Consider the following 22,580-nt stretch of genomic DNA (forward strand, 5'->3'; position numbering starts at 1 on the left):
GCCCGGCCCTGTTGAGTGTTTCGCGGGAAAAGAGAACCGGTGCTGCGCATGCGTTCACAACTTCAGACGCAGCGTATGCGGAGGAGCTATTGTGGCAAATAATGGTCGTTGAAGACCAAAAACATGAGTCCATGCTGTTTGCTCCTTTATCTTGTGCAAATGTGAAGTCACTGTTGCCACTCAGACAGTCTGTATATCAAATTGTGCTATTTATTCAACATCATATCAAAGCATTTTACTTCCCTGCCTATCGAGATATGATACAGAGCCGAGGAAAAGAAAAGTCACAAAATGATGTTATACACAGTACAAAGTACATAGTGTAAAATACACATCACTCTTTTCTTACTATTGGGCTCCGTATTGGATCAAATTTTCAGGTTGTCTTTTATGCATGATGCATCATTGATGGCCGACCATCCACCATAGTTTTCAGGCTACATTATATTTTCAATATAGGTCTGCTCTACATGTCTAGTTGCTGTCGTCATAAATAGTAGTACAATAATGAATAGCTACTTTTAAAGTCAACATCTCCTGAGAAGCAAAACAGGAGTTGAAAGACAGAACGATATCTTCAGTCACCACCATTCACTTTCACTGTATACTGAAGCATAGTGAACCTGATTTGACAGATTTTTTTCTAATTCATTTAATTTTGAGAAAATTAATCTTCAGCCATTAAAATCTGAATTTTACAATCATGTAAGCAGATTTTACTGTGATTTAAAAAAAAAATTATATATATATTTTTTTCTTCATATTTTAGGTTTTTCGAACACAGTGAACTGAGTCATTTTCTGAGTCAGAGTCCCTTCAAACACTATTTGGTGATTTTTCGCCCCGCCCAAATTCACAAGGAGCCGACACAACCGGTCTCTCAGTTGAGACTTGGACATGGACAGCACAGTTGCCAAGGTAATAATAATGCATAAGTCTGAGAACCGGATTTAATCTTTAGGTTGATATGAAACCCCTTGTATCTTTTAAAAAGTGAATAGTGAAGTCTGGGTAGAGTGAAGAGCGACTTCGACCAGTGCCGCACAGGTGAGGAGCTACTAATATACATTCGATAATATAAACTCTTTTTTATTTAACGCATATGCTAGTCGCTACAGAAGGTTTCCGGCTTAATTCCGGCAAATTTTAATTTTATTTTTTTGCTGTAGGTTGTATAAATGTCATATAGCCTATTATTGCTCTTTCTTTACTTAATAAGGCACATTTAAAAGTAGCCTATTTTGTTATTCTTCATTATTTATAATGATAATTTACAAGTTTACAATTAAATATACCAATTTTGGCAAACTGTTCTCAAGCCTTGCCTACATTGAAATGTGCTGTAAGGTGTGGTTGCAGCAGTAGTCTAGATAGTATTGAGTTTTTTTAAATACAGAATACTAATCACAGAATGCACATATAATTAATAACCTAAACTCCCTATCTAGACAGCATTTTTAGGCATCATACATATGCAACCATTACTGAAACCATCTATAACCCCCAACAGTGCTTTAGTAGGCAACATACTAGGTTTCAAGACACAGCTAATGTTTTCAAATTGAGAAACGTCGGTTTGGAGGAATATACGGCAGGGCACAATGTGAGTACTTGGCAAACACAATGATCAATTCAACCAGGCCAGATATTAACTTATCAAGTGTAAGAGGTTTAGTTCAGCAAGAACTGGCTCTTTGTCTGGCAGAGGTATGAATCATGGCATACTGATTTCTCAGTATAATTTATCCTCGTGCTGTTTTCTGCTTCTCGTTGCAGCTCATTTTTGTTATTGATCCAGAGTTTCACCATGCCAAGTGGAGTTTTGGGCCGTCTTAGTGCACTGACATTGAGTGTACAGCAGCTGGGTCAGTTACCACACTTGTCGAACTGGCTGCCCCGTCTACCTTTACCTCAAGCCACCGTACTCGCCTCTGATGTGCCGAGCCTGTTTCGTGAGCCCTACATCTTGTCTGGCTATCGTCCTGTGCGTCAGGAATGGCTGAGCTACTTCTGTAGCCTCTTTCAATGTCACAATGAGTCGCTCAATGTATGGACACACCTGCTGGCGATCCCTGCGCTTCTACTCCACTTTTCTTTATTCGCAGGGGCATGGGGGCTAACGCTCAATGTGGCGTCTTTGCCTCTGTTTTTGTACGTGTTGTCGTCACTTACCTACCTCAGTTTCAGCGTGGCCGCCCACCTGCTTCAGTCACACTCTGAGCTGGCCCATTACTCCCTCTTCTTCGTAGACTACGTTGGCGTAGCTGTTTACCAATATGGCTGTGCACTAGGCCACTATTTTTACTGTTCTGAGCCAGAATGGAGACACAGCCTAGTGGGAGCTGTGTTTCTACCCGGTGCCGCGGTGCTGGCCTGGTTGTCCTGCGCCAGTTGCTGCTACGCCAAATTCCGTTACCGCCGTCCGTACCCCCTCCACCGGAAGATCTGCCAGATCATTCCCACCAGCCTGGCTTACTTGCTCGACATAAGCCCTGTAGCTCACCGCCTGGTCACCAGATCTTGGGACGAGCCAGTGTTGGTGTTTCACGCCCTGCAAGTGGTGTTTTTTGTGTTATCGGCTCTGTTTTTCTCTTGCCCAGTTCCCGAGCGCTTCTTTCCAGGGAGATGTGACATTGTGGGCCACGGACATCAGATCTTCCACATCTTCCTGGCCATGTGTACTATGTGCCAGTTGGAAGCAATGTTTAGAGACTATCTGGTGCATCAGCAGTCTGGAGTAGGTGTGCATGGAGAACACTTCATTTTACTGGCTGGAGGATCCTTCTTCTTATTGGTGCTGTGCTGTGTCCTGACTGCAGTTCTAATGAGAGGAGCTGTGCAAAGACAGCTGAAGAAAAAAGACTGCAAAACATTTTGAGAAGATTTTACAAAACCAATTTTGAAATCCCACACTTTCAGAAGAAATGGTACAAAAGCTGTCACATGGGCAGTATGTACGCCGTAGACACGAATATGTACCTTTAAAGTACATATGCACCCGTTATGGGGTAATTAAAGGGTAAGTTCGGTATTTTACACTTAAAGCCCTGTTTACAGATCGTTTCTGATGAAATAGAACGGTTAAGATTAAAATTTGGACACATGCTGCTGTCCCGAGAATTTTAGGTTTCTTTCGCTTTCCCCAAAACCTCTAGAATGGGTGTATAGGTGCACTGGAACAATACTTCATAAAACGCATTAAACTTTCGTTTACAAAGACGTGAAACTCACCGAGTGGTTAGGGGTGTTCACTGATATGCTCACACAAAAATCGCTGCAAAAGATGCTTTCCTCCAACAGGTGTTTTACCATTCGTTGTAAAACTGTGGACCTATTTTTCCAAACGTCTCACACCCGTAGATTCTTCCGTTGAGAGCTTGAATAATAGACACTCCAGCCCAGTTGGTGGCGATAATGCACCTTTGCCAATTGCAAGCAAACCACTGGCATTTCATTGAGTACACAGAAGAAGCAGAAGAAGAAGCGGCGGAGTAATACCGTACCTCACACAGCACATTCAATACAAGTCAATGGAGTTGGACAAAAACTACGATAAAACCTGTTGGAAAGCATCTTTTGCAGCGATTTTTGTGTGAGCATATCAGTGAACATCCCTGACCACTCCTGAGTTTCAGGTCTTTGTAAACAAAAGTTTAATGCGTTTTATGAAGGATTGTTCCAGTGCACCTATACACCCATTCTAGAGGTTTTGGGGAAAGCGAAATAAACCTAAAATTCTCGGGACAGCAGCATGTGTCCAAATTTTAATCTTAGCCGTTCTATTTCATCAGAAACGATCTGTAAACAGGGCTTTAAATGTAAAATACTGAACTTGTCCTTTAAAGTACAAAGGTGTAACGTTTTAAAGGGTAGCACCCCAGTGACAGCTGGCAGATATCAGCCTCAGGGAGGCATTTTACTTTTGTGACTATCAAATACTTTTACAAATCAAATCAAACATAAATACTAAGTGGGGATTTCCCCACAAATGAATTCACTGCTGACTGAGGATAATCTACCACTTAGCCGACATTCCTCTAAAATCCAGTACTGTATGGCCTATTTACTTGAAAACTGTTTGGAGTCTGAGACAGTAGTTTTTCGAAGGCAAAAACATTCAAATTAAGGAGTAAAGCTAGACTTGGCCCAAATTAGAGTGTGTGTGAGTGTGTGTGTGTGTGTGTGTGTGTGTGTGTGTGTGTGTGTGTGTGTGTGTGTGTGTGTGTGTCAGAGAGTTGGAGGGGTGTAGGATAAGGAGAATAAAGAGGCTACTTTTATTTTGCACTCGGCATAGTCAGGCGACGGTGTTGTGGTGGAGGAATGGATCAACTCTTGTTTCCTCGGGAACATTGATACAGAAAATACATTCTCTCGTCATATAATTGAAATGTTATGAACATCCACAGGCCAAAACAAAAATGTCCTGCCTAAATCATGGTTTAATGATTAGTTTTGTTTGGGCTGTACAAATAAAGTTTTTGAATGCATTTACTGTACTTTCTTCCTCTCTTAATGTATAATGTATAGTATTTATTTTGCATAGCAAATTATTTCTACCTCAGTGGGGCAGAAATTCAGTTTAACCCTGGTGCCTTAGATACTGCTTTGTACTTTTGATTGTGCTTTGTATTTTAACAAATGTTTGCATTAAAATCCAAGCATTCTAATAAACCTTTGGTGAGTTTTGATTTTAGTTAACAAAGTTGAATGACACATCTTATTTATAATTAAAAACGTTACCATGCTATTTCATTTAGCAATTCTTTTAGTGTTTCAGAGCAGCCACATCATTAAGATACAGTTTATGATACCTCCTTTGTCCATTGGGAGGCAGCAGTGTTCAATTTGAAAACTGGAAAACATTGAATTAACGTTTTAATTATTTGAATGTAATTCAAAACAGAACTAACCATATATCTTTAAAAATCTGAAAAAGAATGATATGGCTTTATACATAAATCAACTATAAAGCTAATTTCATGAACAAGTAAAATGCAAGTGAAGTGAATTCTTTCAGGATATGGGGAGATATGGATTAGGAACTGGAGTGGCTGCTGGAATCCAGAATGAGGAAGTGTGACTGTCAAATCCCTGTTGGATCAGTGTGTTGCTGCCAGTAAAGACAGGATGATGACAGGTGATCTAGGATCGTGTAACTGAGGTCAAAGGTAAAGGGAGATTCTCTTATTCTTTTAGGCAGACTAATAGACAGTAGTTTCAAAAAACAAATCTCTCACAGATCCAAGCAATAAAATCATTTTCATTTATATTATATTATTTATATATAATGTACATTTTAAATTGTCTTAGTATCACTTTTTACAGTTGTTTTGGTATTGCTTTTCATGCATTTTTAAAACAGTAATACACTAAACATTGCCGTAACAATTGCAGTCTGTTCGTGTTAACATGAAAGAGAGGCGTGACTTGTACATGTACTCACAGGTGTAGTAGCTAATCATATTTGTGAGAACAGCAATAACAGCTTACATTATATTCGCTTTCATTACTTTTGCTCATTGGCCCATCAACAATCTCATAGCTTGTTTGGATTGAGATTATTGATGTTAGTTTCCTTCTATACCTTTCAGTCATTACAGAAACTGGATGAAGAGTGATGGCTCCTGTTGAGGAGGGTCTGATTCCCTGGTTATCAGGTTGTTCTTCATCTCTTCAGATTAGCATTGTGTCAGTCTTCTTCATCATCATTTATGTCACACTCTACAGCCTTTGTACAAGCTGTTTCAGGTAAGTCTCTTACTTTTTTGTCTTTCACTGTATGTTTAAATGCATATTTAGGAATTTATTATTCATTTTCACACTGATTCATAACACACCCAAGAGAAGGGAGTGATTGTAACAGAAGCTGAATTGCTGTGAGTAAATGGGTGATCTCAGTGGAATGTGCAATGACAGGTTCAGACGCACAAGTCACCAAGAGCCCAGTTCACATGCACAGCATGAATATCGTTTGTGTTTGTGATATTATAATAAAAGTAGGGACCTGTTTGTCAACCGCATATGTAAACCATGAAGATGGAGTACTGATATAGCCTTTCATGTTTGCATGCAAAAACCGTGCACTGTGGATGCTATATCTGTAACATTTGAAATAGTGACTTTTCTTTTTATGTCTCCAGTATGTTTGACACTGACAGTGCATCATCCAGCCATTTACACAGACAAGAGAAAAGAAATATTCCACTGGAATCTCCACAAAATGTAAGAGACCGACATAAGACACCACACACAGTACATAAGTTTGTTTTACTGTTGGCTGTTGCTAGCACTCTAAAAAATGCTGGGTTGTTTCAACTCATGTTTAGGTCAAATGGACAACCCTTACGAAAAAGTTCATTATATGAAGTATACTTAAGTAATTTTCAAGTATACTGTGTACTTGTAGTAAACTTGTAAGTGTACTATTTCAATACTGCTTGGGACAAAATTGGCCCACTTTTAGTACATAAAAGAATACGTTTAAGTGAACAATAAGTGTAAGAGTAGTAAACTTTAAGTACACAACTAGGTTTCTCATTTGTATTGCATACTACAAGTAAACTAGTAGTTTACTATTTTAATACAAGTAGTACTTTTTTTAGTTTATGAAAGTACACACTGAAGTGTACTCGCAGTATAAACTACTAAACTAGTAGTTTGCTGAAAGTATACTTGTAAGCTTTCTTTAAGTGAACATAACATTATACTTATAGTTTGCTATATTATTTTTGCACTTGCAGTATACTACTATGTTCAAATGTAGATATTATTTTTTATACTAGAAAAATACCTTTAACTGTACTTTAATTTTAAAAACATTTTATTAGCTTCATGCATCCTTTTTTGTCAACAATTGAATGTCGGTAAGTTTCATAAAGAAAGGCAACATTTTAACCCTCTGGGCTTCTTCGCCCGAAAACGGGCGAAAACTTGAACGTTTCGAATTGTTTAATTTTTTTGCTTCATCGGATGGGGGTGAAACTTGGTGACTTTTCTTTTATTACCTATATGAACACACACAAAAATCAAGGAGATGATTCTGATATGTTAAAGGGTCGTAAAAAAAAAAGTCACACTTAGCTTCCTCCCGCCCGAAAACGGGCGACATAGGAAATGAATGGGAAATACGAAAAAATAGGAAAACTCAGAGAAACTTTTGGTGGTACAAGCTACAGATCAGCCACTGTGCTGAAAAAAAGTGTACAGCAATGAAGGGGTGACACTCTAGAACATCAAGAGTGCAAAAAAGACACCCTCCCCCCCCCACACACACACCCACATACACAAACACACACACACACAGAGAAATGAACTGGTAAGACTGAAACAGCACATTTTGCCCCAAACTATATAAAAATAATATAATCATAATAACTCCAAAACTATAGCAAGGAGAGTCAAAAGGTAGGTATCGTTTGAAAGAACTCTTTTAAAATTTTTTGAAAATATAAATTACATTACATTTGGACATTGTCCCGCCAAGAAACGGTGGATAAAAGACAATATATATATATAATTTTTATTATGATTTTGCATATCTTTCATATTTGTCATGGAATAACTCAGGAAGGAAATAAGGTAGGAGGAAAATTCTTTTTTAGTGAAGTCCCCCTACATGTCAGCTGCATCTGGATAAAAAAATAATAATTTTTGGATAAAGGAATCAAAAATTACAGCATTTTGAAAAGAGATAGCCTTTTTGTACAGTCTTTCACACCCCCTCATGGGCAATTTTTTCTCCATGAAGAATATCTTGTCATAAAAGCAATAGATTATGTTAATTTTGGGCTCATTTTAATTGTAATAATATGCTGTAAAAAATGAAGTGCCATTTTCAATTATCTGAGAATGTTTCATGAGCTGTATGATGTTTTTGACACATTGCAGTACATTATTTTATAGATTATGAAAAAAAGAGAAATTCCATGTATCAGCAAATAACTCAGCAATACTTAAGAGTTTTTCAAAGTGGATACATCCACTGTAAAGTTCAGACTCTAAGCTTTCAAATGACATCAACTTTGTGTTTATCAAGGCAAGATTTTTGAAAAATATGGTAATAAATATTTTCGCAGCTAGGTGGCGCCTGCTGGCGGTACACTTGGTTTTAGAGGGATTACTCAGCACTCGTTAGGAATTAATACATTTAATTAGATGCATTAAAAAGCTGAGATTCTAAGCTTTAAAATGATATATAATGTGTGTTGTTCCATTCAGTGGTTGATTAGTAATAAATTGTTTTCTTTCCGAATGGGAATAAATCAAATAAATAAATAAAAAAGCTATAGGCCGCCTATGGGCGGTTATAGGACATGACACAAATTAATAAATTTTGAAGCCACTAGGTGGCGCTCTTCTCACTTGAAATATTTTTTTTTTTAGGCCTGCACTCTATTTTGATGTGAAATGTTGCATTTATTGAAAAATAAAATAAAATAAAAAAAATAAAAATATATATATTAATTCTAATGGAAAAAATAGCTCATAAAAATTACATAATTAATGCAAAGTATCATAAAAAATTCTAAAAATTCTATATAATAATCAGAAAACATTATAGAACAAAACAATATTTGATTGGTTATCCTAGGACAAAGTTAAGTACAATTTTAAGGCTTCGCCCGTTTTCGGGCGGGAGGAAGCTAAGTGTGACCCAATTATGAAGAAGCCCAGAGGGTTAAACAAAAAAGTTGAGAAAATCACATTTTTGTCAAAGACTAGGCCTTGATCAGATTCAGAACGATGGTCAAAACACAGATGGAGTAGATAGAGTTTCACAGTCGTTTTCTCTTCATGGGTTCTACATTTCATTTGGTAACATTAAGCAGTTTTGATTTACATGCTGTTTATTGTTTGAGGATCACGTTATTTTACATTTGCGTGAGCAATCTGGCAATCTTTGTGTCATAGCGCCCCCTACCGTATAACAGTGAAAACACAGATAGCTGGAAAGGGGGAGTAAAGTAGAATTAGAGTAAATTCCTATACACTACCAGTGGACTAGCCTACACAAAAATTCAGGTACGCAGAATTAGAAACATATCTGTTTTATATTAATATTCTAATCAATATTTTCAAACAATGTAAGTTTCAAAAGACTGTATATGAAAAACTATTAAAGAAAGTATATTTATTAATAGGCTACTTGATCAAAAGAGTTAACGCAACTACAAGCCAAGTATACTTTGAATACTTAATTATACTTTTAAGTATATCTCAATCAAAATATTGAATACAAGTACAGGCCAAAAATACTCTTGACTTTTCTCTCAGTATTAGTCAAGTACACTTAAGTGTAATTTTAAGTATATTTCTGAGAAGTATATAAAATGTAGACTGAAAGTATACTTTCTTATTTTTAGTTTAAAAGAAGTATACTAATAGAACACTTGAATAAACTTCTTTTTCGTAAGGGAAACACAAACCATTGGGTTTAAAATTTATTCTAAAAATATAAAGCAACGGTTGGGTTTGTCCATTTTTGACCCAAACCGTTTTTTAGAGCATTTTTTAGAGTTTACAATGGAATATTGTTCAAAACTGAAGTTCCCTGTAAAAATTATTTGCCAGGGTTGATTAAAAATGTGCTTCACTTGACAATATCGAAATTACCTGGTTTTATTCAAGTCAAAATATTATTTAATATGACCAAATCAACCTGACTTAATTAGATTACACCAACAAAAATCATTGTAAGAGATCATGCTGAAATGATTCCTTTTCCTTGCGCTAAAAAACTGCACATATCTACTTTCCCAGAGTACTATACACTCACCTAAAGGATTATTAGCAACACCATACTAATACTGTGTTTGACCCCCTTTCGCCTTCAGAACTGCCTTCTACGTGGCATTGATTCAACAAGGTGCTGAAAGCATTCTTTAGAAATGTTGGCCCATATTGATAGGATAGCATCTTGCAGTTGATGGAGATTTGTGGGATGCACATCCAAGGCACGAAGCTCCCGTTCCACCACATCCCAAAGATGCTCTATTGGGTTGAGATCTGGTGACTGTGGGGGCCATTTTAGTACAGTGAACTCATTGTCATGTTCAAGAAACCAATTTGAAATGATTCGAGCTTTGTGACATGGTGCATTATCCTGCTGGAAGTAGCCATCAGAGGATGGGTACATGGTGGTCATAAAGGGATGGACATGGTCAGAAACAATGCTCAGGTAGGCCGTGGCATTTAAACGATGCCCAATTGGCACTAAGGGGCCTAAAGTGTGCCAAGAAAACATCCCCCACACCATTACACCACCACCACCAGCCTGCACAGTGGTAACAAGGCATGATGGGTCCATGTTCTCATTCTGTTATGCCAAATTCTGACTCTACCATCTGAATGTCTCAACAGAAATCGAGACTCATCAGACCAGGCAACATTTTTCCAGTCTTCAACTGTCCAATTTTTGTGAGCTTGTGCAAATTGTAGCCTCTTTTTCCTATTTGTAATGGAGATGAGTGGTACCCGGTGGGGTCTTCTGCTGTTGTAGCCCATCCGCCTCAAGGTTGTGCGTGTTGTGGCTTCACAAATACTTTGCTGCATACCTCGGTTGTAACGAGTGGTTATTTCAGTCAAAGTTGCTCTTCTATCAGCTTGAATCAGTCGGCCCATTCTCCTCTGACCTCTAGCATCAACAAGGCATTTTCGCCCACAGGACTGCCGCATACTGGATGTTTTTCCCTTTTCACACCATTCTTTGTAAACCCTAGAAATGGCTGTGCGTGAAAATCCCAGTAACTGAGCAGATTGTGAAATACTCAGACCGGCCCGTCTGGCACCAACAACCATGCCACACTCAAAATTGCTTAAATCACCTTTCTTTCCCATTCTGACATTCAGTTTGGAGTTCAGGAGATTGTCTTGACCAGGACCACACCCCTAAATGCATTGAAGCAACTGCCATGTGATTGGTTGATTAGATAATTGCATTAATTAGAAATTGAACAGGTGTTCCTAATAATCCTTTAGGTGAGTCTATATGACTGTTAGCATATACAGTATATAAACAAAGCTTTGGTTGAGTAGTGCGGACCACTGTTGACAATTTGCTTTAGGAGGAAGAAACGTTTTCCTGCTTTGAGACCAATTGCAATAGACCGTTGAACCATATTCATCCTATTACGGTCAATTAAAATCACTTAGTGGTAAATTGCAGCGAATCAGCAAGAGAGGTTAAGTAATTTCCAAAGAGTTATTAGATTAATCTTGGAAGGGAAATGGCACTGTAATGGAGAGCAGATAGAGAAAGCTACTAATGATTTAAAAAAAAAAGACTTTTTTAATCATGAAGGACTGGCATGTGACGTGGAATGGAAAAAAAAAAAAAAGTAAATAATAATAAACAATTATTCTCACAAATTTATGTCCTCATTGCAGATTATACCTGAGTCCCAGGGCGCTGAATATACGCCAGCTGCCAAGGATCTATCTGATCATATATACTCGCTCCTGGAGGCTGAACTGAATGAGGAAAATCCTTACGAGTGCATTAGAGAGCCTCCATCTGACAAAGCTGAAGGGGAGAATGAGAGCCCTTCCACAGCAATGACAAAGCCTGATGATAATCACTCTGTTTCAGCCTTCAACAAACAGGCAGTGGAGCAGCGTCTCTCTTCACCTCACTCCCATGATCTACATTTGACCAGCTCAGTTGTTTATGCGGCAGTGAACTGGAAAAACAAAAGCACAAAACCTCTGTTTAATTCAGATACTGTGGTTGATATGAGTGATATTGCTAGGGAGGCTGTCCCTCCCATTCCAGAGAAACATTTTTAGTATGATGACACATAGGCAACATTTTCATTTACAATGCAGCATTTATATTTATGCTTCTTTACACATCTTTATATCTTTATAATTTATAAGTCTTAAAAACAGACTTACCATACAAAAAAAACCATTTCGATTAATAAATAAATAGTATATTTGTTTTAGCATCACTGCAACTTCACATAAAACTGTTTAAAGGAAGCCAAACATGTCTGGGTTATTGTAGGTCAGCGTGAGTCACATGATATAATGCCTCGAGCCAATACCCAGACTGGATTCAGAGACTGAAACCCAACATGCTTGTGCTGTCCAGACCTAAAATCCCCTTTGGAGGATGAAGTCCGTCGGCCACGGCCGCAGACAGAAGAAAGCTTATAATCCCCAGACATCATTTACACGGTGAACGTGTTCTTCCAAATGTCTTGTGCAAATACACAATGCTGAATATTTAGGAAATAGACCAAAGGATGTAGGTGAAAGTTGACATGTCAAGGGATTGCTTTTGAATCTTCTGTCTAAACTGTACATTTAATTTAAAATGACTTATCCTGGGGATACATTTGTATCTATTTTATTATGGAAATATATAAGATTAATGTTGATATTTGTTACATGTTGTTTTCATGGGACTGTGTGTGTGTGTGTGTATAATAGTGTGGAATACTTTTATCATGTATATCATTAATATTGAAATTAAAAGATGTCTAATTTTAACAAAATAGTGATTATTTTAATGTGGTAGAAAAACACAATGTTTTATGTTCCTACTTGTTTAAGAAACACATGATGGAACAGACCAATAGACTATTTTAGTCAAAATAGACAATAATTGTTATTCTCACACTGTGACTCACACACGTTGTGTTTTCATCTTTTATGGGGACATTCCTTATATATAATCATTTTTATGCTGTACAAACTGTGTATTCTATCCCATACATAAACCTACCCATCACAGAAAACAAAAAACATCGCGTATGATTTATAAGCCGTTTTCCTCATGGGACCAAAAAATGTCCCCACACGGACAAAGATTTCGGATATTGCCTTCCTTGTGGGGACATTTTGTCCCTATTACATAGGGTTTACCATACTTGTTTGTGTGGTTTACGACACTCTCCATAGGCGTAATGGTTTTTATACTGTACAAACTGTATATTGTTTCCCCCTAAACCCACCCTCATCCTACCCATCACAGAAAACTTTTTGCCATTTTTTTTAAACACCGTTTGGTAAAATTTTAAGCCATTCTGTTTACGAGGACACAGGAAGTGCCCTTGTAAACCCTGTTTACCTTGTAATACCCGTCATTATTGTGTCATCAAATCATATTTACAAGAACACACACACAATCTACATATATGTATAAAATAAAGAAATTAAAAAAAGTGTGGAGCACTTTATTATAGGTTATTATTAGGCTATATTATTAAAAAATAAACCCCGCACAGTTAACAATCGTGTAATAATACTACGAATAGTGACTGTCAGAATAACACATTTGTGTAGCACCGTGTTAAGCTATATAAACTATGTGTTGCACTCATAGCTGAGTAATAATAGGGCACGTAAACCGACGCAAGCGCGTCGTACAGCGTACAGCCCACCCTCCCTCTCTCACTGACTCACTCACTCACTCACTCACGGCAGGCCAGGCAGAGGAGCGCGCGTGACGTCAGCAGCAGGCAGCGACGGCATCTCTCCCTGCGAAAACATTCTAGGTAACATCATTAAACACGCTGGTTATTCATTGACGGTATGGCAGATACTCAGGTTATTTTTTGTTACTGCATGTTTACAGACTTGTCCTACTACAATCATGTAGCCAGTGTTTATGTGAACTGTTCTGATTTCAACGTTTCGAGAGAGTACGGTGTTTAAAATGAGCTGTTTTAGCGTGGCTATCTAATGCATGTCTTTTAAAAGATTTTAAATATGCATTTTCGAGAGTAATTTGCACAAATGTGATTTATTGTATTGCAACTGTCTGTTGTTTTGCCTATTAGATTGTGTACATTAACGGGGGTTGAGCAGAAACTCGTGTACGCACACGTTGTTGGGCGAAGGTGTGTCCTTCGGGGAACCGAGTCAGCCAATCAGAGCACAGCTTCCGCCCCCAGTGGGAAGGTTGTTTTTTGCTGGACGTAAACGCCCATTACGAGCGTCCCAGCTAAAGTATGGATCTGGATTAAGCAAATGGCGCGGTTTAATTGAACTGTTCCAAATATTCAAACTAAATCTGCATTTCCTGGAGGAAATGACAGCAAAGGAATATCGTTACTAATGAAACGGTGTCAGCAAGCATCTTATTTTCTGTCATCTGCGATCGAGACAAGAATCAACACAAGAGTGTAAATCGGACATTAACTGATAAGGAATAAACAACAACAGCCACAGTCAAAAAGATGAAAGAAAGAAAAGCTGACAAATAAATAGATTAAAAAACGATAGTTTAGTTGACTCAGTTGACATATTGATGTAACTTACAGAAAGGAACTCTGCAAGAATATTGTGAGTGAATGGATTCAAAACATTCGAGTCACTGAGATGAATCCTAACTCCGATGCGGGATTTGGATCTCTCCATGATTTCACTCCCTAAATCCGGAGTTACAGTATCTGAGAGGCTCACAGTGAGGGGGTGTGTTGCCCTAAAAAAAAGTAAAGGCACCGAGCAACATCCTACTGCGTTGCTTGTCCAAATGCAGAAATCTACCGCGTGTATTCGATAAAGGTATTTTGTATTTTTTACATTAAAATGTTGCATTTTTATGCAAATCCCATATCTGATTATTTAGGTTTCCCTTGAATTTCGGGTATGAGAGCATTAGGTTTTTTTATTTTATTTCATTTTTTAAGAGATTGATATTTGTAAATGTATTTATTTATTATTTTTGCACGTTTTCATGGCCTCGTGGCGTTGTCGCAGAGAATGGGTGTTATTATTAGCCAGCTTGGCCCTCAGATTACAACATGCACTATTAAATGAACGGTGTTGTTATAACATGCTTTTCCCTGCTTTCCAGATTTTTTTACTGAGAGACAAAGCCGACTGTTCAGCTGAGAGCATGGCAGCGGTGAGATCCAGAGCAGGACTGGACACAATACCGATGGGCACAGAAGGGCAGGACGGATTGGTGTGTATCACAATAATTGATATATAGCCCCTGCAACATACAAATAGAAGGAGGAAAGTGTGGACATTCTGTATATAATTGATTGTTTCCAATCCAGCAGAGCTACATGCAGTGTTGTGGGCAGGAAGGGGTGAGCTTGCAGAAGAAGATGAATTCAGGACCCGGGATCGAGTGGTCTGCTGATGTCAGCGCGCAGCAAACAAACCTATCATTCTCACACTCTTCCGGTGTGGACTTACCTTACAGGTTAACCTACAGATCTTTGTTTGTTGTCTTGCACGCAAAATCTTATCACTCTAATCCTAACTCTCTTAGAGAAGACTTTATCTATGTGTGAGGTGTAATGTTATTGTGTGCATCATGTTCTTCGTAGATTGCAGTGTAATGTAATGTGAACAGTTTTCTTACTCTCTGCCATATCAGAAGTCCTGAGTCGGTGGAGATGGACGAGATCATGGCTGCAATGGTGCTCACCAGTCTGTCCTGCAGTCCAGTGGTCCAAAGCCCCCCGCAGAGGGACCTCCTACCAGGTGATCTGGCTTCTTTTGGAAACCATATCTTACCAAACAAGGAACACTTTTTCAGTGTATGCTTGTTTGGCAAACCAACGCAGACTGTTTATTTGAAACAGTAGAATTTAGTAGACTTGAACTGAAATATGTTTGTTTGATTGTTTTCTCCTTTTTAATATACGCTTATAAAAATGAACAATTATTGTATTGTATTTTTATTGTACACAATAACACACAACCCCAAAATGAATGTAGCAATTCTATGGTTATTCCTGTGTTTTTTTTACACGTTTCCTCTCTTTTTACCATAGGGGACATGGAGTGTTGCGGAGGTGAGCTGTCTGACAGCGGCAGCAGCGGTTACTGGAGCTGGGACCATGGCAGTGTAAGCCCAGCCCCTTCTCCATCGGTCACTGAGATGGACAGGAGCTCGGGCCAGCTGACAGACGAAGGGCTGCACATGGAGCTGGACCAAGCCGCATGTGAGGAGCCGGAGGCCAGGAGGTGCAAGGTGAGAATGAGAAGACTGTCAGGTTGCTGAACCTGAGGGGGAATAGACAGCGTTTTAAGCTGATGTTGTAAAAATACATGTGAGTCACTCTTTGTTTTTCTGTCTCACTCTCAGAGCTTGAGCAGGGGAGCATACAGGTGTCTGTGGCCTGGCTGCGGGAAAGTGCTGACATCACGGGTCGGAATGAAACGGCACATTCGCATTCTTCACCTGGGGTGAGTATGTCCGCGCACACCGAACTCTTGGAACAATTGAGATGGCATAGAACCGTTATGATGCATCTTTAACCCTAAAAAGCCTTCTGTATTATATCTTATATGCAACTATCGTTCAAAATGAGCCATGAAAGCCTGGTGTATCAAATATGGTACTCCACAAATAAAACATATTTACAGACTTTTTGTTTAAAGGTTCAATAAACTATAACATTAAAAAAAAGGTTTTCGGTAATGCATATTACTGGCTGTTTATTAGTACTTGTAAAACACATATTAATGCCTTATTCTGCATGACCATATTCTACATCCCTTAATCCTGCCCACTACTTGAACCTAACAACTACTTTACTAACTATTAATAAGCAGCAATTAGGAGTTTATTGTGGCAAAAGTCATAGTTAATAGTTAGTTAACTCTTTCCTCGCCATTGACGGAAATTTCCGGCTTTCCGTGTTTTCACTGTTGTACAGTAGGGGGTGTTATTACGCAACTTCTGAAACAGGACTGAATCTCCTGATCAAAACACAGGCAAAAAAGAAGCAGACACAAATTGTATCATATGTAAGCATGTAAAATAACGCGATCATCAATATTTAACAGCATATAAATCAAAATGTTACTGATTGGAATGTTGACCCACGCCGAGCTATAGGACTTTGCAAGCTTTGGGTGTGTTGATGGACTCAATCTACTCCATCGTAGTCTTTGACAAAAAATGCGATTTTCTCTGTTTTTTGCTCAAAATTTTGCTTTTTTATGAAACTTACCCATATTCATTCAAGTGTTGATTAAAAAGGAATGCATGAAGCTAGATAAAAGTTGTGGTTTTGTTGTTGTTTAAAAGCAGAGTAAATTGCATGTTCGGATATTCATACAACAAAATATTCTGGGGGCCATGAAACTTTTGTGAAAATGATTAAAAAATGGCAGTGGCTGGCAACTTTTTTCACCAATGCTGACTTGGAAAGAGTTAATAGGGAGAATTAGACCCTAATCTAAAGTGTGACTGTTTTTTCTGACTATTATTTCATATGTCAGGGTTAATAATGTTAAGCAATGTGTTTTATTGGTTTGAAAATCCATGTATACTATGAAAGTTTACATTATTTACTAGGTCTGCAAATATGCAACAAATAAGATTTCTTATTCTTCCCATTATATGTTTTTCTCTCAAACAGTGGGGGTTCAGAGCAGTCGCATAGGGAGGAAGACTTCTATTACACAGAGGTCTCCTCTGAAGATGAGGAAACTGCACCTCCATCTCCTGCTCCTTCCTTCTCAAGCGGGGCCTGGACGTCCTGCAGCTCCACTCAAAGCCAATCCACCCCAGGACACCAAGATACTTCAGTCCAGTCAACCCCACTCAGCCAATCAGCTCCAAGCAGCGTGTGGCAGATCCACACTGAACATCTCTATCAGGTACAGATGACTGGCTGAAACTGATTGTTTGATGCCGTTTGGAAATGATGTATAGAAAATCTTTGTGATGTTAGTGTGTTTGGTTGCATGTGATTTATTTTTTTTCATCGCTTGTTGTTTTACTGCAGGCCTGCGCGCCCATTCAGGTGACAGTCTCTCCAGGCTCTCCCACCTTTTGTACCTGGAGCCTGCCTGGTGGTGTCCAGCAGAAGCCTCAGGTTGGTCTACCTCTCCAAAAGCACTTAACATCATAAGTGATGCATTTTAATACAGTTTATGCCATCTGGTCTTTTATTACTATGTTGCTCTGTAGATTCCAACATCTCGCAGCCGGTCAGTGAGTGTTGGAGAGCAGTGGCTACAGCGGAACAGCGCCCCCACCAGATCACAGACCATGAGTGCATCTCCTTCCAGAGGGCACTGTTCATTCAGGTGAACCGCTTAGTTAAATGCTGCCCTCTGTAGTCAAGAAAAAGGTCTCTAATCAAAACTAAAACTCTAGTAGCACAAATAGTGCATATATATATATATATATATATATATATATATATATATATATATATATATATATATATATATATATATGAACAAAAAATATATATTGTACCGATCAAAAGTTGGAAATTGGAAACATTACTATTTTTAATGTTTCTGAAAGAAGTCTCTTATGCTCATCAAGCCTGCATTTATTTGATCAAAAATACAGAAAAAACTGTAATATTGTGAAATATTATTACAATTTAAAATATATATATGAACAAAAAATATATATTGTACCGATCAAAAGTTGGAAATTGGAAAAATTACTATTTTTAATGTTTCTGAAAGAAGTCTCTTATGCTCATCAAGCCTGCATGAGCATAAGAGACAGATTGATCAAAAATACAGGAAAAACTGTAATATTGTGAAATATTATTACAATTTAAAATAATGTTTTTCTATTTTAATATACTTTAAAAATATAATTTATGTGATGCAAAGCTGAATTTTCAGCATCGTTACTCCAGTCTTCGGTGTCACATGATCCTTCAGAAATCATTCTAATATGCTTATTTATCAGTGTTGGAAACAGTTTTCAGGATTCTTTGATGAATAAAAAAAAAGAAAAGAAAAAAAGAACAGCATTTTATTTAAAATAGACATATTTTTTTTTAACAATATACACTACCATTCAAAGGTTTGGGGCCAGTAATTTCTTTCTTTTTTTTTAATGAAATTAATACTTTTATTCAGCAAGGATGTGTTAAATTGATAAAAAGTGATAGTAAAGATGTATTGTTAGAAAAAGATTTCTATTTTGGATTAATGTTGGGTTTTTTATTACTTTTTATTTGTGAATCCTGAAAAAAGTTTGAAAATTCAGCTTTGCTTCACAGAAATAAATTATATTTTAAAGTATATTAAAATAGATAACCATTACTTGTAATTATATTTCCAATAAATGCAGGCATGATTAGCATAAGAGACTTCTTTCAAAAACATTAAAATAGCAATGTTTCCAAATTTTTGACTGGTTTTGTTTCCAAAATTTTGACCAGTACTGTATATATTAATATATGCCTTTGCAGCCTTTCAGATACATTGTAAAATGTTTAATGACTTAAAAATGTAATTTAATTTAACATTACTCAACAAAAAAAGTCATTTTAAAATGTAAAATTGAAATCAAGTAGAAATAAGTGTTTACTATAATTTTTTTATAATATCTTTTCCTTAGGAAGGGCCGCGGTGAGGCCAAAAAGTGCCGGAAAGTGTACGGCGTGGAGCGCAGGGACCAATGGTGCACCGCCTGCCGCTGGAAGAAAGCCTGTCAGCGGTTCCCAGACTAAACTGAAAGACTTTAGGAGACAAGGAAGAATCTCCATTTTCTTTCTTTTCTCCAACTATTTCCTGCACTGTAGAGGATCCCTCTTTTCACTTTTCTACCTTTTTTTGTTTTCCTATTAGCGTTAAAAGTGTTTTGGCTATGATTTCCCAAGAAGTGAACGCTGGTACTAGCTATCGAGATTGTGGAGTAGTAGGATCCCAAGCTCTCCCTCTCACTAGACTAAGGTGTAACCCTGTATTTGAACAAGGTGTTTTTCTACCCCAGTCCTGCACTTCATCCATACCTGAGATATTTAAGTGATTGTTGATTTTTGTATACGGTGGACAATGTATTGCTCTCAGCATTGTCATGATGTTTTTTCTATTGCCGTTTTGTTAGCCTGAAAGGTGTAACAGTGTAATGTCATGTATTGTCTTTTTTTTTTCAATGTATTTACTCAGAATTAAGTCACAACTTTTGAGTTTCGCAAGGTTTGACTATCGTTTGCCACAGCTCTTCCTAATCAATCTAAACTGCCAGATATAAAGCTAGAGTGGTGCTGAGTGAATGATGTTGGCCACAATGGTGGTCACAGTATGTTGTCTGGAGATAAAAGTGCAGCTATAATCTTTTGATTGAATACCAAAGTGCTATTGCAGAGAGTTAAAGGGAGCTTGACTGAATACTGCCCGGACAATAGATCGGGCTTGTTTCCTTTTGTAAGTTTTTCGACATCCTTCCAAAAAGTGTTAAGGTCTTGTACAATGCCGGATCATCCCCTCGGAAACATTTAAAAAGATTCGAAAGCATAACATCACATTGAAAAACGATATTATGTATAAGAAGACACAAGATAAAATATGCAAATGTCACAAGCTTGTCATTTGTGCATGACAAATATCAAGAACAATTGTAAAATTATTTTATTGGCCTTTTGTGTGCATTTCATGTACAAGTGGCAAGGATTAAAAGAAAAAACTTCCATAAATGCTTGCAGAATGTGTTTGAAACGCAAATTATTCACAAAGCCAAAATGTCTACACAGACAAAACCATACAATTATTTGCAGAATACTGTAATGTATGCTGAAAGACTACCTGCTAGTTATTTTTTTACATGTCGGGGGTGTCGGTTTTCAAAACCTATTCCGTGACATCCGATGAGTATTGATGTGAGGGAGAATCTGTCAAGTACTAAGATGATCTCATTTGTATATGTTCATGCACAAATAAATGCAGAAAGCTGGAACACATGCTACATTTATTCTCATCAGTTGGAAGCAAACAATTAAATGTGCTATTTCTGTGGAGCCAAACCGAATTGCACAAATAATGACTATGAATTGTTCTCAAACAAGTTTTCTGAACACTCCCCACCTGCTATTGTTAGGACAGAGAGCTACCCCACATTTTCTGATAGGCTAACATGTATGGGCCACGGTCAGATTCTGCTTTGTTTACAGAGCCTATCTATCACATTAGATGCGTTCATGCCATGTCGTAAATACCGTAACGATTCTGAACTGTAAAAAGCTGGTAACGCTTAATTTTAGTGTCCTTGTTACACACGTTACATGTACCCAAGGTAGCAAACAGACGTTGGGCCAACGTCTGTTTGCTACCTGGGTAGTTTCTATAGTAATGCATAATTACTTGCAACTAACCCAAAATCAAACCTAATCCTAACCCTAAAGTAAGTACATGTAGTTAATTCATATTACTTAAAATTAATATTACTGCAATAAGGACACCTTAAAATAAGGTGTAACCAAAAAGCGTCATGTAAACTCATACATTTTTGAGAGCTACGACTTGTACCACATGGCCGACGTACCGCCTGACCACTGCAGATTTAAAGCGTTAGTTAACTGAAGAAAAAATAAAATAAAATAATTCTGACATTTATAACACTGTTGTTCCAAACCTGACTTTTGTTCATCTTCGGAACACAAATGATGATCTTTTTAATGAAATCTGAGAGCTATCCCTCCATTGACAGCCTATGCAACTACCACCTTCAAGCTACAGAAAGGTAATTAAAGACATAATTTAAGTAATCCAGTAGTTTAACCTCGAGGAGACGTGAGTGCTTTTAGTCAGGTCCGAATCTTCAAGATTGTGTAACCCTGTAGGCATTTTTGAGGAAAAGTTGTTATACCACATTTTTAGAAAGTTCAATGTCTCCTGAATAAGGATCCACCGTATAACATTGAAATAAGGGTCCCATTTTCTTGTAATTGTCATTGAAACAATAGGTGCATTATTCACAGCCAAAACACTACAGGTGGATAGGGTAAAAAATTTAAGTTATAGATATCACCATAAAACCTTTCCAGTTTTTCACTTACATAGAGACAGACATTTTTTGTATTACAAGTTTTCTGAAATGTCATGTTTACATATGCAAATGAGGCATACCAGTATATATATATATATATATATATATATATATATATATATATATATATATATATATATATATATATAATTCGAGGGGCAGGCATACCAGTGCGCGGTTCTCCCTTTCGGGCTAGCCCTGTCTCTTCGCGTCTTCACAAAGGTTGTCGAGGCAGCCCTTGTTCCTCTCGACGACTGGCTGATCCTAGCTCACTCTCGAGACAAGGTTTGCGAACACAGGGACCTAGTGCTGCGGCACCTAGCTTGTCTGGGCCTTCGGGTCAACTGGGAGAAGAGCAAACTCTGCTCCGTGCAGAGGATCTCTTTTCTCGGTATGGAAATCGACTCGGTCGCCATGTGCGTGCAGCTTATGAGCGTGCGCGCGCAGTCACTGCTAATTTGCCTTCGTCAGTTCGAGGGCAAGAGTGCGGTTCCACTGAAACTATTTCAGAGGCTCCTGGGGCATATGGCATCCGCAGCCGCAGTAACGTCGCTCGGCTTGCTTCATATGAGACCGCTTCAGCTTTGGCTTCGCGATCAAGTCCCGAGGTGGGCATGGCAACACGGCACGCTCCGAGTCCCAGTGACTGCCGTCAGACCTTCACCCCGTGGACGAACCTCAGTTTTCTATGGGCTGGAGTGCCCATAGAACGAGTTTCCTGGCATGTTGTTGTATCAACAGATGCCTCCATAATGGGCTAGGGCGCCATGTGCAATGGACATGCTGCCGCAGGCTCCTGGACAAGACCCCAGCGCCTTTGGCATGTCAATTGCCTCGAGTTGCTGGCTGTACGTCTCACCCT

The 22,580-nt window shown here is 38.1% G+C and overlaps 2 protein-coding genes across 8 annotated transcripts; both read left to right on the top strand.

The window, feature by feature from the left end:
• Nucleotides 1-1,807: 1,807 nt before the first annotated feature.
• Nucleotides 1,808-2,905, top strand: paqr8 (progestin and adipoQ receptor family member VIII; the record flags this gene model as incomplete). Its single annotated transcript, XM_081378669.1, has 1 exon — nucleotides 1,808-2,905. The coding sequence occupies one exon, from the start codon at nucleotides 1,808-1,810 to the stop codon at nucleotides 2,876-2,878; it is 1,071 nt and encodes a 356-aa protein (XP_081234795.1). The 3' UTR covers nucleotides 2,879-2,905.
• A 10,424-nt stretch (nucleotides 2,906-13,329) lies between these two features.
• znf395b (zinc finger protein 395b) lies at nucleotides 13,330-20,692 on the top strand. Of its 7 annotated transcripts, none has more exons than XM_081377891.1 (10): nucleotides 13,330-13,499; nucleotides 14,804-14,914; nucleotides 15,012-15,160; nucleotides 15,338-15,444; nucleotides 15,738-15,937; nucleotides 16,052-16,152; nucleotides 17,334-17,574; nucleotides 17,703-17,792; nucleotides 17,888-18,006; nucleotides 19,292-20,638. In XM_081377891.1, the coding sequence occupies exons 2-10, from the start codon at nucleotides 14,846-14,848 to the stop codon at nucleotides 19,401-19,403; spliced, it is 1,188 nt and encodes a 395-aa protein (XP_081234017.1). In that variant the 5' UTR covers nucleotides 13,330-13,499; nucleotides 14,804-14,845; the 3' UTR covers nucleotides 19,404-20,638. The 7 variants fall into 7 exon arrangements, with proteins under 7 accessions (XP_081234017.1, XP_081234019.1, XP_081234015.1 ...); XM_081377893.1 differs by having other exon boundaries at nucleotides 13,363-13,499; nucleotides 15,015-15,160; nucleotides 19,292-20,692; XM_081377889.1 differs by having other exon boundaries at nucleotides 13,446-13,551; nucleotides 19,292-20,632.
• The last annotated feature ends 1,888 nt before the right edge of the window (nucleotides 20,693-22,580 follow it).

This window comes from Scardinius erythrophthalmus, assembly GCF_964197995.2.
Source record: "Scardinius erythrophthalmus genome assembly, chromosome: 11".
NCBI classification, from domain to species: Eukaryota; Metazoa; Chordata; class Actinopteri; order Cypriniformes; family Leuciscidae; genus Scardinius; species Scardinius erythrophthalmus.